This window comes from Musca autumnalis, unplaced genomic scaffold (genome assembly GCF_047663935.1).
Source record: "Musca autumnalis isolate F117 unplaced genomic scaffold, ASM4766393v1 scaffold_1, whole genome shotgun sequence".
Taxonomy (NCBI): Eukaryota; Metazoa; Arthropoda; class Insecta; order Diptera; family Muscidae; genus Musca; species Musca autumnalis.
The window spans coordinates 70929255-70942920 of record NW_027411644.1 but is presented as its reverse complement, the minus strand read 5'-3'; the positions used below and the strand labels follow the sequence as shown (position 1 = coordinate 70942920).

Here is a 13666-nt window from a genome sequence, read left to right as displayed (position 1 = left end):
ATAAAAAAAAAATTCTATTTGGACCAATATTAAAGAAGTTATGAGTATTTCGTTGCATATAGTTCTTACTGAATTCGACTTTTTCAAGGCGCCATATCTCTGGAACCGTTAGTAAAAATACATCTGAAAATATACTGATTTTTTTTGGTGATGAGCAGCATCACCACAGCAAAAAATAAAGGAAATCAAAAACCTCATTTTGAAAAAGTGACCCATTTCACACAGAAATCTCCATATACATATCTGTATATCTGTATATAAAAATAAGCAATGAAATTATTTTAATTCACATAATCCTTTGTTTGCCTTACTTTGAAGGACATCCTTTGTCTTAAAGCATTTCTTTTAAACATTCTTTTGGTATTTGCTCTTTTCTTCATATGTGTGGTTTGTTGTTCTTAATTGACAGGTGATAAATCTTGTTTGTCGTTTAGTAAACAAAAAAAAAAAAAAGAATATAAAATACAGATGTTCGAAATTTTGTTATTGCCATATCTTTTAAGTTTGAAGAAAAAGGGTAAATAGATTTTTTTATTAATTGTGTCTAATCCTATGTTTTGTTTAGTGTATATTGTTGTTGTTGTTTCTGTCTTTTTAGATTATTATTTATTGATTTTATAAAGTAATTCCATGTTCCTTTATTTAATTCCTGTTTTTACTGGGAATGTGTTAATGTACCTTGCAATTCCAATGGAATGATCGATATATCGACACCTCCAAATAATAGTATGCTAAGTCTGAAAAGTGAGTTTTGCAGGAGAAGCTCTCAAAGTTTACAGTTTTCTTTGGCCTTCACTACTATTCTGAGTAAACTTTTGTTTATAACTTCTGTTCGGATTGACCGTTCATTACCAAAATTTGACAGAATTTAAGTTAAAGGACGTAAAATGTAAAAATGTAAAGAACTTGAAAACATGCTAAGTCGACTTAGCATACTATTGTTTGGAGGCGTCGATATGGGAAATAACAGATTGAGGAGCAAAAGGACCCATTTAAAAATCATTGGGCGTAATTTTTTAACTCATGGAAACATAACCATAGGCGGGTTTTCTATTAAAAGAAGATCTCTAAGGGGTCTTCTATTAATAGAAGACCTCCTCAGGGTCATCTATAGCTACAAAAACCTCCTAAAACCCTACGGGTCTTCTCTTACTGGAAGATCTCCTAAGCATTCTCATGTTACTATTTTATTTCCCTTATCAATGTAAAAACTAATATTTGTCTATTTCAAAATAATAACATTTTATTTTTTATTGTTCTATTACTTTCTAATTCTGCAATCATTTCACTCTTGATTATCTTGTTGTTGTTGTTGTTTTTGTTGTGGTTGTATTAAATTGGTGGTTTTTGTTTTCAAGTTTAGCTGCTCCGTGTGTTGGTAAAGATGATGTCGATAACATCATCAAAAGTAATTTATGGGCTCACACATTACTCGTTCACTCTCTCTCTCTCCCACCCATTAAATCGAAATCATCATCAAATCATAAATCATTGTCTAATTGCATTTTAACGGGTATTGATAAGCCAAAATTCCTTAGAGGGCAGCAAGGGGTGGGGGTGTAGATAAATAGTTTCTCTTGTCTTCATCTTTCAATTTAAGAATTTATGGCAGGATTTCAATTTTGGTTTTAATACTATTTTATAACAATTTAAAATGGTTTTAGTTTTTTTTTTCTTTCTAAATAATTCATTTTAAAATATCGAACTAAAATTGAAAATAAAAATTGGAAACTAAAATTATCTGATTTGTTGTTCATTGTTTAAATCGTGTATGAGCTCTCTTTTGTTATTGATTTTTTACTAAATTTTCAATTCTTAGTTTTGGTTTTACTTACTTTAAGTAACAAGATTTGTTATTATTATTATTAGTTGCTTTTGTTGTTGTTCTTCTTCTTTTTAAATGGTTTTCATTAATTCATTTCTAATAAATTGTTGTTGTTGTTGCTAAATTTGAGTTCTGTTTTGTTGTTTTCTTCTTAAAGATCTATTAAAGAAACGGTATTGCGATTGTTTCGTATATCATAATCGGCAGCAGCCGGTCATCAAAGGTCATTATCGAACATTTGTAACGATCTTGTGACCAGATCATCCTTAAGGCAAGCCTCCAGAAATTCTTCGATTGTTATAATACCATCCTGATTTAAATCCAATTTTCGGAAGACTCGATCGACCTGCAAAAAGAGAGTTAATTTTTGCGTGGTTTTCAGAGAGAAAAACAAAAAAAAAACATTGTTCCACACAAGGGAGACTTCTCTCATTTCAGAGAGAAGCTTTCAATATTATTTCTAAAGCATCCTTGGTGTAAAAAAAGGGTCACCTAGACCATCCATGGGATAACGAAGTATCCATTAGGTCAACTTTCGCATAACAAAGGATTCAGGGCATTCTATTTATAAGGCACTCTTGGTTTAGAAAAGGTCCGCTAGGACATACTTGGTGTAACAAAGGGTCGTTTTGGTTTCCTTTGTATAACAGAGGGTTCTTTAGGGCATGCTTGGAATAACAAAGAACCCTTTGGGCATCCTTGGAATAACAAAGGGTCCTTTATGACATCTTTTGGATATATAAGGATCCTTTGGGATACAAAAGGTCCTTTAAGGCATCATTGGGATGCCAAAAGACCCTTCCTTCGGACAACAAAGGGTCCATTATGATATCCCCAGCATAACAAAGGGTCTTTTAGCGCATCCTTGGTATAACTAAAGGTCCTTTATGGCATTCTTGGTTTAGAAAAGTTCCGCTAGGACATCCTTGGTGTAACAAAGAGTCGTTTTGGGTTTCCTTTGTATAACAGAGGATCCTTTAGGGCATGCTTGGGATAACAAAGGACACCTTTGGGCAACCTTGGAATAACAAAGGGTCCTTTAGGACATCTTTTGGATATATAAGGTTCCTTGGGATACAAATGGTCCTTTAAGGCATCCTTGGGATGACAAAGGACCATGTATAACTTTCTTCGGACAACAAAGGGTCCATTATGATATCCCCAGCATAACAAAGGGTCTTTAAGGGCATCCTTGGTATAACTAAAGGTCCTTTATGGCATTCTTTGTATAACAAGGGTTATTTAGGCAATATTTGTATAACAAAGGGTCCTTTGGGGCATCCTTGGTCCTTCGGACAACAAAGGCTCCCTTATGATATACCCAGCATAACAAAGGGTCTTTTAGGGCATCCTTGGTATAACTAAAGGTCCTTTATGGCATTCTTTGTATAACAAGGGATATTTAAGGCAAAATTTGTATAACAAAGGGTCCTTTGGGGCATCCTTGGTGTAACCAAATGTCCTTAAGGGGATTCAAATTGTCATTTATGGCACCCTTGGTATAACAAAGGGTCCTTTAGGGCATCCATTGGATAACAAAGGATCCTTTAAGGCATCATTCGTATAACTATAGGTCCTTAATGGCATTCTTTGTATACCAAAGGACCCTTTATGACATCCTTGGGATACAACGGGTCCTTTGGGGCATCCTTGTATAACGAAGGGTCCATTAGGTTATCCTTGGTGTTACAAAAGACCCTTAAGGACATCCCTGGGGTAGCAGAGGGTCATTTTTTGCCTTCTTTTGTATAACAAGAGGTCCTTTAGGGTCTTCTTGGAATAAAAAAGTGTACTTTATTTCATCCTTGGTATAACAACCCAGCGAAAAGTTTGCCTCCAAAGAGGCAGTTAAATGATATGTACAAGTGATTTGGAAGTGCATCAAATTATGCATTTTCACTCATGATTTTTACAAGGGAGTGACCCCGGAAAGAGGCACTCCATTGCACCGCATTTTAACTGACCCTTTGGCATTGCATTTTAACTGAACCTTTGGCACTGCATTTTAACTGACCCTTTGGCATTGCATTTTAACTGACCCTTTGGGGTAGAATTGGAGGCAGTCCAGAGCACGTGTTTTGAATAACAAAATAAAATGCATTTATTATTTGTGTAAAACAAAAATATTAATACCTTTATTAAATTAACACAAATTATGAAAATTCTCTATTGAATTCAATCGCAAACATGTGTGTTTCCGCCGCTCTTCATTTAATCCAAGCTTAAGTGATTTTGCTTCATCTGCTAAATGGGTTTGATATTGTCTTCCCATCACCAGTTAAGATTTCGACATGTACTCCAACAGCACTCCATTGGGAAATTTTCTTCTCGTGAGTTACCGGAAAAATGTTCACAAATTAAATATTATTATTTAAAATAATATTTAGTTTGTATTAACAAATGTTTGGAAATGTTAACACGATTATCTCTTTTTGGAAATGTATTCCGCTGCCTGTAGAGATGTACAAACTGATTTATGTACAGGTAGGGATCTCTAACAACTGCTAATAAAATGTAGTGAACGGAGTGCCTTTTTCACAACTCCGTTTGCACTGCATCCGGATGCTGTTAAATTGTGAGGAATTGGAGTGCCTTTTTCACGACTCCGTTGAACTGACTCCGGATGTTGTTAAAATGTGACAAATGGATGTGATTCTTTGGATTGCATCCAAATGCGGTTAAAATGTGAGGAATGGAGTGCCTTTTTCACGACTCCGTTTGAACTGCATAAAAACATGCCGTGAAAGAACTAGTCTACATTGCACTACTTCCAATTTATTTTGCTGGGAAAGGATCGTTTTGGGTTTCCTTTGTATAAAAAAGGTTCCTTTAGGATATCCGTTAGGGCACCCTTGGGATAAAAAAAGACCCTTTAGGACATCCTTTGGATAGCACCCTTGGGATAAAAAAGGACCCTTAAAAATATCCTTGGGATAGCAAAGTTTTCTTAAGGGCATCCTTTGAATAAAAAAGGGTCGTTTTGGGCATCCTTGGAACAACAATGTTGCCTTTAGGGCATCCTTTGTGTGAAACATGGTCCTTCAATTTTTTCTCGGTATATCAAAGGATATCTTAATGCATCCTTGGTATAACTAAGGACCCTTAGTTATAGGGCATCCCTGGAATAGTAAAGATTCCTTTAGGGTATCCTTGGTGTAACAAAAAGCCCTTTAGGTCATGCTTGGGATAACAAAGGCTCCTTTATGACATCCTTTGTATAACAATGCGTTTTATGGGGCATCCTTGGGATACAAAAGGGTTTTTTAGGACATCCTTGGTATAACAAGGGATCCTTTTAGGCAATCTTTGTATAACAAAGAATTCTTTATGGCATCCTTGGTATAACAAGGGGTCCTTTCGAGCTTCCTTTAAATAATAAAGGTCTTTTAGGGCATGATTGGGTTAACAAAGGGTCCTTTAGGCATTTTTTGAGTAATAAATGGTACTGCGAGACATTCTTGGTATAACAAAAGGACTCATAGGGTGTCCTTGGTATAACAAAGGCATCCTTTGTATAACAAATAGTCCTACAGGACATCCTTTGTATATCCAAGGATCCTTTAGGACATCTTTAGTATGACAAAGGGTCATTTAGGGCATCCTTGGGATAACAAAGGTCCTTTGCGGCATCATCGGGATAAAAAAGGTCCTTTATAGCATCCTTAGAATAACAAAGGGATCATTAGGGCATCCTTTGTATAACAAAGGGTCTTATAGTTCATCCTTGGTATAACAAGGGCCCTATTGGGCATCCTTGGTATAACAAGGAGCCCTATAGGAAAACCTTAGTATAGCAAAGGGTCCTATAGGGCATACATGGTATAACAGAGGGTGCTATAGGGAATTCTTGGCATAACAAAGGATCCTATGTTGTTGTTGTTGTAACAGTGTTTGTTATTATGTTTGTATGTTCGTTCTTCTGTTCAATCTGGCTCTGGGTCTATCTGCAGTTCCAGGAAAGTTGCTGCTTCGATGAGATGTAACCACAGATCCACTGGAGATAGATGAGTAGGTTTGGCTGGGCAGTTGAAAATGTGTTCTGTGTCATGCGGGCCCATGCCACATACTGGTCAGATGTCTTGCACGGCGCGGTCGATATCCGCCCAATAAGAATTTAGGCGACTGCAATATCCCGAGCGTAGTTGAGCCAAAACTACTCTAGTTTGTCGTGGCAGCTGACGCTCCTCAGCTGCAATAAATGGGGGATGTATTTCGAGGACTTTATTCACACTATAATTGCTTAAGGCTTTGACAACTGCATCCGTGTGAATACTATTTAAACCTGCTTGATACGCTTGTTGATCTAGGGGTTCTCTCCTGTATCGTTGGACCTCTGCCTCTAGAGCATGTATATCCTTCCTGATCTGCCTGTATGTGTCGGGCCTACCCACAAGATGGTGATTGGGATGGCTCACACGGTAACATCCTAGCAGGTACTGCAACGAAAGCATCTCATTGTGTTGCTTTAATTGGAAGAATCTTTGCCTCCTCATGTAGATGGTCCACTGAAGATTTGAGGAGGCACCCTGTTGCTGTTCTCAGGGCGGAATTCTGGCAGGTTTGAATCATTTTCCAATTCGTATCACATAATCTCGGGACCAGACTGGCGCCGCATAGCTTACCACAGACCGACCTTTCGCGTTATATGTGGTCAACAAGGTTTCTTTATCTGCACCCCAAGTGCTGCCGGCTAGGACTTGAGGACCTTGTTCCTACTTTTCAGTTTGTCGTAGATAGCAGTGGCGTGGCGCACGACTTGAAAGTAGTGTCGAATGTGACCCCTAAAATTTTGGGGCTGTTTGTGGTCGGAATTCTGATACCGTCGACCACGACATTCAATTCTCTTCCAAACTGCGCTGTCCGTGTGGTGAACAGAGTGGCTGTAGATTTTAAGACGGAAATCTGCATATTCCTCGAAGGGAAAAAGGTGGTAAGATCGGTTAAATAGTTGTTCAGACTCTCACAGATGTCATCAGGATAGGTACCTGACGCCAGGATCGTGCAATCATCCGCATACGTTACGATCTCGATGCCGTCTGTAGGGGGCGGAATACAGGAGAGGTAGAGGTTAAACAGTTCCGGAGATATCACCCCACCTTGGGGAACTCCCTGTTTCACTCTACGGGGTTTGGACTTCTTGTTCCTGAATTCCACGTACAACTGGCGTCCACACAAATAATTGACTATCCAACGTTTCAAGCTTGGCCGGAGGGTTGTCTGTTCAATGTCCTCAAACATGAAAAATCTCATGATTCGCATTTAAGTCCCCCAGGACCAGACGATTATGACCTTCCAAAAGCGGGCAATGTTGTAAGCTACAGTTGGTGTTGAGCTTGGTTTCTTGCACTGCAGCGAACTTGATATTCTTCCGACTCATGAAATCTACTATTTCCTCGATCTTACCACGGAGTCCATTGCAATTAAATTACAAGAAGGATGCATTCTCTGGGATTGGGACAACAACGGCTGGTGTTAAAGGCTGTGTGTGCGGTTGTTGTCGAGGGGACTGCGGGGGAGTTTCGTAGTCAGACGGGGAGGGAGTTTCGTAATCCGACGACGACTCACTGGGGACTGTGTTCACGCAGCATGCAGAAACATAGTCCCTGTCGTAGTCCCTCACTTGGACAAGTCCAGAGCAACCCCTTAGATGCACCCACTCTTGACATCTATTGCATCTCACCGAAGGTTGGATGTTTGTGAAGATGCGGATGTGACAAACTGAGCACAGATACATTGGTCCTGGGTTTTCCTCCGTCCCGGCATGGACCAAAAGAATTCGGAGCAGGCATTCCGGGATATGCTGCTCCCAACACAGAAAAACGAAACAAATACAAACATATTGTTACGAATGTAACTGATAGATTTATGTTAAATTAGTTTAATTTCCGTTAATTTAAAAATTTGAATTGTAACGTAAAGTTTTATTACGCAGTTACTTTATTTAAGCAACAACAACTACCATGTAGAATTATCTTCATCATTCTAGTTCTTTACATGTTACTAATGTGCCTTTGTTTCCATTTGTTTTGCCATAATCGTTCAATTATCGCCCAGTATTTGTTTTTGTTGTACTTTACTTTGTCCATTACGTCATGTCTGTATTCTGTGTTTGTATCCCGTATATGTGTGTTGTTGTTGTTCGCTAGGTGCGAGTGTACGTCTGTGTGTTTGTTGTTAGTTGGCTTCTCGATGTTGCCAGATGCATGCTCTAGATACTTCCAAACGACAAATGTGGGCATATAAATTTGAGTTGCCGGGCAAACAGTGGGCAGTTGTGAATTTTATACCGAAGTGTAAACATCGACTAGTAAAGAAGTAAAGTAAAGCTGTGTACTTAGCTATAACAGTCAGCTCCGAATAAGTGTAATAAAGTAAATAAAGCATTGTAGAAACGTAATCTAAATCGAACCCTGTTTTATTTGGTACAAATCGTATCGGGGAATAAAACAACGTCTACACGGAGATTAGTTAAATCTAATTCCGTAACAATATGTACACTGAGGTGGCAGCCCCTGGCCGGAACGATGATTTTGTGTTGTTCCGGGTCAATCCGGTACGAAAGAACCCGCTGCCGTGGGATTGAAAGGGTCCTATAGGGCATCCTTGGTATAACAAGGAGTCCTGTAGGGTAGCCTTGCTATTACAAAGGGTCCTATAGGGCATTCTTGGTATACAAGGAGTCCTGTAGGGTAGCCTTGGTATTACAAAGGGCCCTATAGGGCATTCTTGGCATAACAAAGGGTCCTATAGGACGTTCTTGTCATAACAAGGGGACACCCTTGGTATAAAAAAGGGTTCTATAAGGTAATCTGGTGTAACAAGAAGTCCTATTAGGTCCTTTGTATAACAAAGGGTTCTTCTGAGGATCCTTGGTATAACAATAAGTACTATAGGTCATCCTTGTTATATCAAAGGGTCTTATAGCGCATCTTTGGTATAACAAAGAGTCCTTTAGGGTACTTTGGGATAACAAGGGGTCCTATAATACATCGTTGATATAACAAAAGGTCCCCTTGGGGCATTCTTGTGTGTTTAGTTTTGTATAACAAAGGGTCTTATTGGGCATTATAGCAAGAGTTCCTGTAGAGTATCCTTGGTAAACAAAGGATCTTATAGGACATTATTTATTTATAAAGAAGGATCATGTAGGCCATCCTGTGTTTAACAAAGGGACCTTCAGAGGATCCTTGGTGTAACAAAGAGGTTTTTAGGACATCCTTTTATAAAAGAGAGCCCTATAGGTCATCCTTGGTAAAACAAAGTGTCCTATGGCGCATCCTTAGTATAACAAGGGTCCTGTAGGACATTCGTTATATAACAAGGAATCCTGTAGGGCATCATTTGTATATCAGATGGTTCTTTCAGCGTATTCTTGGTATAACAAGGGGTCCTGTAGGGCACCATTGGTATAGCAAAAGCTTCTATAGCATATCCTTGGTATAGCAAAGAGTCATATAGAACGTCCTTTGTTTCTTATAGGGCATCTATGGTATAACAAGTTGTCTTATAGGGCAAGCTTGGTATAACAAGGGGTCGTTCTCAGGACATTCTCGGTATGAAAAAGAGTCCAATAGGACATCCTTGGTATAACAAAAAGACCTACAGGGCAATCATGGTATAACAGAGGCTCCTATAGGGCATCCTTGGTATAATAAAGCGACTGGTATTAGAAGGCGTCCTTTAGGGCATTCTTGGTATAGGTTAACCTTGGTATAGCATCACTGCGGGGCATCCATGGTATAACGATGGGTCCTATAGGTGATCCATGCTTTAACAAAGGATCCTATAGGACATTCCTGGTATAACAAGGGGTCCTGTAGGGTATCCTGCGTATAACAAAGGGTCCTTCAGAGGACATCCTTGGTATAAAAAAGGGTCTTATAAGGCGGGCATACTTTCAGTCCTTGGTATAACAAAGGGTCTTAGAAGGCACCCTGGTGTAAAAAGAGGTCCTATAAAGCATCCTTGTTATAGCAACAGTTCCTGTAGGTCACCTTGGTACAACAAGGGTCGTGTAGAGCATCTTTGGTATAAGAAAGAGTCCTTTCGGATAACAAAAGGCCCTTTAGGGCATTCTTGGTATAACCAACAGTTCCTGTAGGACATCCTTAGTGCAACAAGGGATCCTATATGGTATAAAAGGGGACCCTGAGAGGCATTCTTGGTAAAACAAATTAACCTATAGGTATCTTTAGTATAACAAAGGGTCCTTCAGAGGACATCCTTGGTATAAAAAAGGGTCTTATAAGGCGGACATACTTTCAGTCCTTGGTATAACAAAGGGTCTTATAAGGCACCCTGGTGTAAAAAGAGGTCCTATAAAGCATCCTTGTTATAGCAACAGTTCCTGTAGGTCACCTTGGTACAACAAGGGTCCTGTAGAGCATCTTTGGTATAAGAAAGAGTCCTTTCGGATAACAAAAGACCCTTTAGGGCATTCTTGGTATAACCAACAGGTCCTGTAGGACATCCTTAGTGCAACAAGGGATCCTATATGGTATAAAAGGGGACCCTGAGAGGCATTCTTGGTAGAACAAAGGAACCTATAGGTATCTTTGGTATAACAAAGGGTCCTTCAGAGGACATCCTTGGTATAAAAAAGGGTCTTATAAGGCGGACATACTTTCAGTCCTTGGTATAACAAAGGGTCTTATAAGGCACCCTGGTGTAAAAAGAGGTATTATAAAGCATCCTTGTTATAGCAACAGTTCCTGTAGGACATCCTTAGTGCAACAAGGGTCCTGTAGAGCATCTTTGGTATAAGAAAGAGTCCTTTCGGATAACAAAAGGCCCTTTAGGGCATTTTTGGTATAACCAACAGGTCCTGTAGGACATCCTTAGTGCAACAAGGGATCCTATATGGTATAAAAGGGGACCCTGAGAGGCATTCTTGGTAAAACAAGGGAACCTATAGGTATCTTTGGTATAACAAAGGGTCCTATTGGGCATCCTTGTTATAGCAAGAGTTCCAGTAGAGCATCCTTGCTATAACAATGATTCTTATAGGGCTTTATTTATATACATAAAAATGAGTCCTTTAGGGCATCTTGAGTATAACAAAGGGTCCTTCAGAGGATCCTTGGTATAACAAAGGGTTTTTAGGCCATCTTTTTATAACAGAGTATCCTATATGTCATACTTGGTATAACAAAGTGCCCTATGTTGCTTCCTTGTTTATCCTTGGTATGATAAAGGTTCCTCTAGGGCATCCATTGTATAAGAAGGAGTCCTGTAGGGCGTCGTGTGTATAACAAAGGCTCCTTCAGAGCATTCTTGGTATAAGAATGGGTCCGGTAGGTCACAATTGATGTAAGAAAAGGTCCTATAGGACAGCCTTGGTATAAAAAAGTATCCTATAGACCGTACTTTGTATAACAGGGGGTCCTATAAAGCATCCGTGATATAAGAAAGGATCACATAGACCATCCTTGGTATATCAAAGGTCCCTATAGGGCATAAAGTTTCCTTGGTTTCGCCAAATAAAATTATTCTAAGGTTTTTGTTGTTGTTTGCACTCACCTGATCTCTTGCTTTACGGTCATCTTCTGGTTGATGCGCTCTCCGGCCCATCAGCTCGTGTATGGCCATAATAATTTCACTTAATTCCGAACGACTGATGCGTCCATCACCATTTAAGTCGTACAGCTTAAATGTCCAGCGTAGACGTTCATAAACGGATCCCCTCAATAATGTGGATAGCGTAACCAATAAATCCTGCACAAGCAGAGAAAAATTACAAACAATTTATGTCAAGAAAATTATGCATTATAAATGAAAGCAAGAAAAAACAACAACAACAATGTGTGAAATATTGTTGTTGTGGTTGTTGTATATTACCCGAAAACTTATGGCACCATTGCAGTTAACATCGAATGCTTTGAACACATAATGAGCGTATAAACTTGAATCTATAAAATATTTTTGGGTGGTAAACCAGACACATGGCCATGATGGAAGTGGATGTGGGTGGTGTATTGCAAAGAGAAAAAAGAAGAAAATTACAAAAAGAAAATCCATTAACAAGATAGAAAAAATATTGTACATGTTGAAAATGAGATAAAGCATGAACTACAACTTGACTGGCTGTTGGGGCTCAATGAAAATGATGATGTTCTTCAAAATGCCAACAGCCTGCCAAAAAAAAAGAGCTATTGCCAAAAGAAACAAAGATAAAAAGTAGCTCCAAGTGGGAGACACATTTTCCTTTTGGCAAAAATCGTTCAAATCGCTTTTTGTCCTTTCCACAAAAGGCTAAAAGAGCAAAGAGCCATAAAATTGTCATACATTTTAATATTTCTTTCGTTTTTTTTTTATTTTGTTCGGTGATGATTTACTTACTGCCATGTGGAAAAAATTTTGCATAAATATCCTTGAAACAGTCTTCGTGTACCACACCTTCAGGACATTCCTGAAATAGAAAGATAGAAATCGAATTAGGAGTGAGTGAGAGAGAGAGGAATAGTAGTGTGTTGTGTTGTTGTTTAAATGTTGTTGGGCACCATCGTCTACTAAGTCAAAGGTTAAGCGGCTAAATGCCACACCGGAAAGAACGCGAGGAAATATAACGTGAGAAATCAAACAAGACAAGACATAACACAACACAACCGAACCGAACCGAGAAACACTAAAAATGCATTAAAGTTTTCCTAACGTATTTAACTTTAGCATATTAAATAATAATCACACGGACGGTAGACGGCAAGCCAGGCAACCAGCCAGCCATCCTGCCATTGAGTCAACTAAGGAGGTCAAATGTGAGGTTGGGAAGGTGAAAGGTCTGCATGTTGTATGAGAAATTGAAAAGGGTTACAACGAAAAACTTTTGATGACATGTTTTGTTGTGAGCTAAGAGACCAATAAAACTGTAAAACGAAATTGAAATAGAAAGGGGGAGGGGGCGATTGGTATATCAAAAACCCAGGCAGAGAAGTTTGTCATGAGTGGAACTCTAGAGTTACAACGTGATGCATTTTTGATTAGTTTCTCGTTGGAATCGAGCGTAATGACCATTTATTTTTGCAAGTGAAAAAGGAAAGCCGAAGATTCGAACCCACACAACCACCACTATGTGACATGTATGTTTCGCCGTAGGTAGAGCGGCTTATCAGACATATCGGTTGTGAAGTTGCTTCTCTGTCATCGAAGTTTTCTTCTTTCAAATGCAATTTTGGTTTTTTATTACAACAACAATGGGTATTTGTCAAAGGGCATCCTTGGTATAAAGAGGGTCTTATAGGATATGCGTTGTATAAAAAAGGGTCCTTTAGGGCATGCTTGTTATAACAAAGGGTCATATAGGGAATTATTTATATAAGGTTATTCTTGGTATACCAAAGGTTTCTACAGAGCATTTTTGTTATAACAAGTGGTCCTATAGAATACCATTGTATAATAAAGGGTCATTTAGGGCATCCTTTGTTCAATAAAGGGTCCTTTAGAGTACCATTTGTTTACTATAAGGCCTTTTGGGGCATCCTTCATATAACAAATAATGTTACAGCGCATCCTTTGTATACCAATGTGTCGTCAAGAGAATCCTTAGCATAAAAAGGCGATTAGCGTAATAGAAGCAAAAAGTCATTAAGTTCGGCCGGGCCGTACTTATTATACCCTCCACCATAAAATATTCTTAATTAAAATGGAATAATTAGTTTCCTTTCCTGTCGGCAATTTTAGGTGCAAAAAATGTTCGACCACGGGTACCACAAATGCCTAAATTATCTAATCTAATCTAAGAAATGTTTGCAATCAGATGAAATGTACCACCTATGGGGCTATATCAAAGTGTGGACCTATCTTCACACTTTTGGGGGGAACAGTTCTGTAACTGCAGGAGGAAGT

General features: G+C 38.8%; 1 protein-coding gene across 3 annotated transcripts in view; it reads right to left on the bottom strand.

Annotated features, from left to right (window-relative positions):
* Positions 1-555: 555 nt before the first annotated feature.
* LOC141400922 (A-type potassium channel modulatory protein KCNIP1) overlaps positions 556-13666 on the bottom strand; it is a 195241-nt gene continuing 182130 nt past the window's right edge. For all 3 annotated transcript variants that reach the window (XM_073980621.1, XM_073980630.1, XM_073980637.1), the window contains 4 exons: positions 12164-12233; positions 11663-11733; positions 11345-11539; positions 556-2171 (listed from right to left, as the gene is read on the bottom strand). In XM_073980621.1, coding sequence (XP_073836722.1) covers positions 2043-2171; positions 11345-11539; positions 11663-11733; positions 12164-12233 — 465 coding nt within the window. In that variant the 3' untranslated portion in view covers positions 556-2042. The remainder of the gene's footprint in view (positions 2172-11344; positions 11540-11662; positions 11734-12163; positions 12234-13666) is intronic.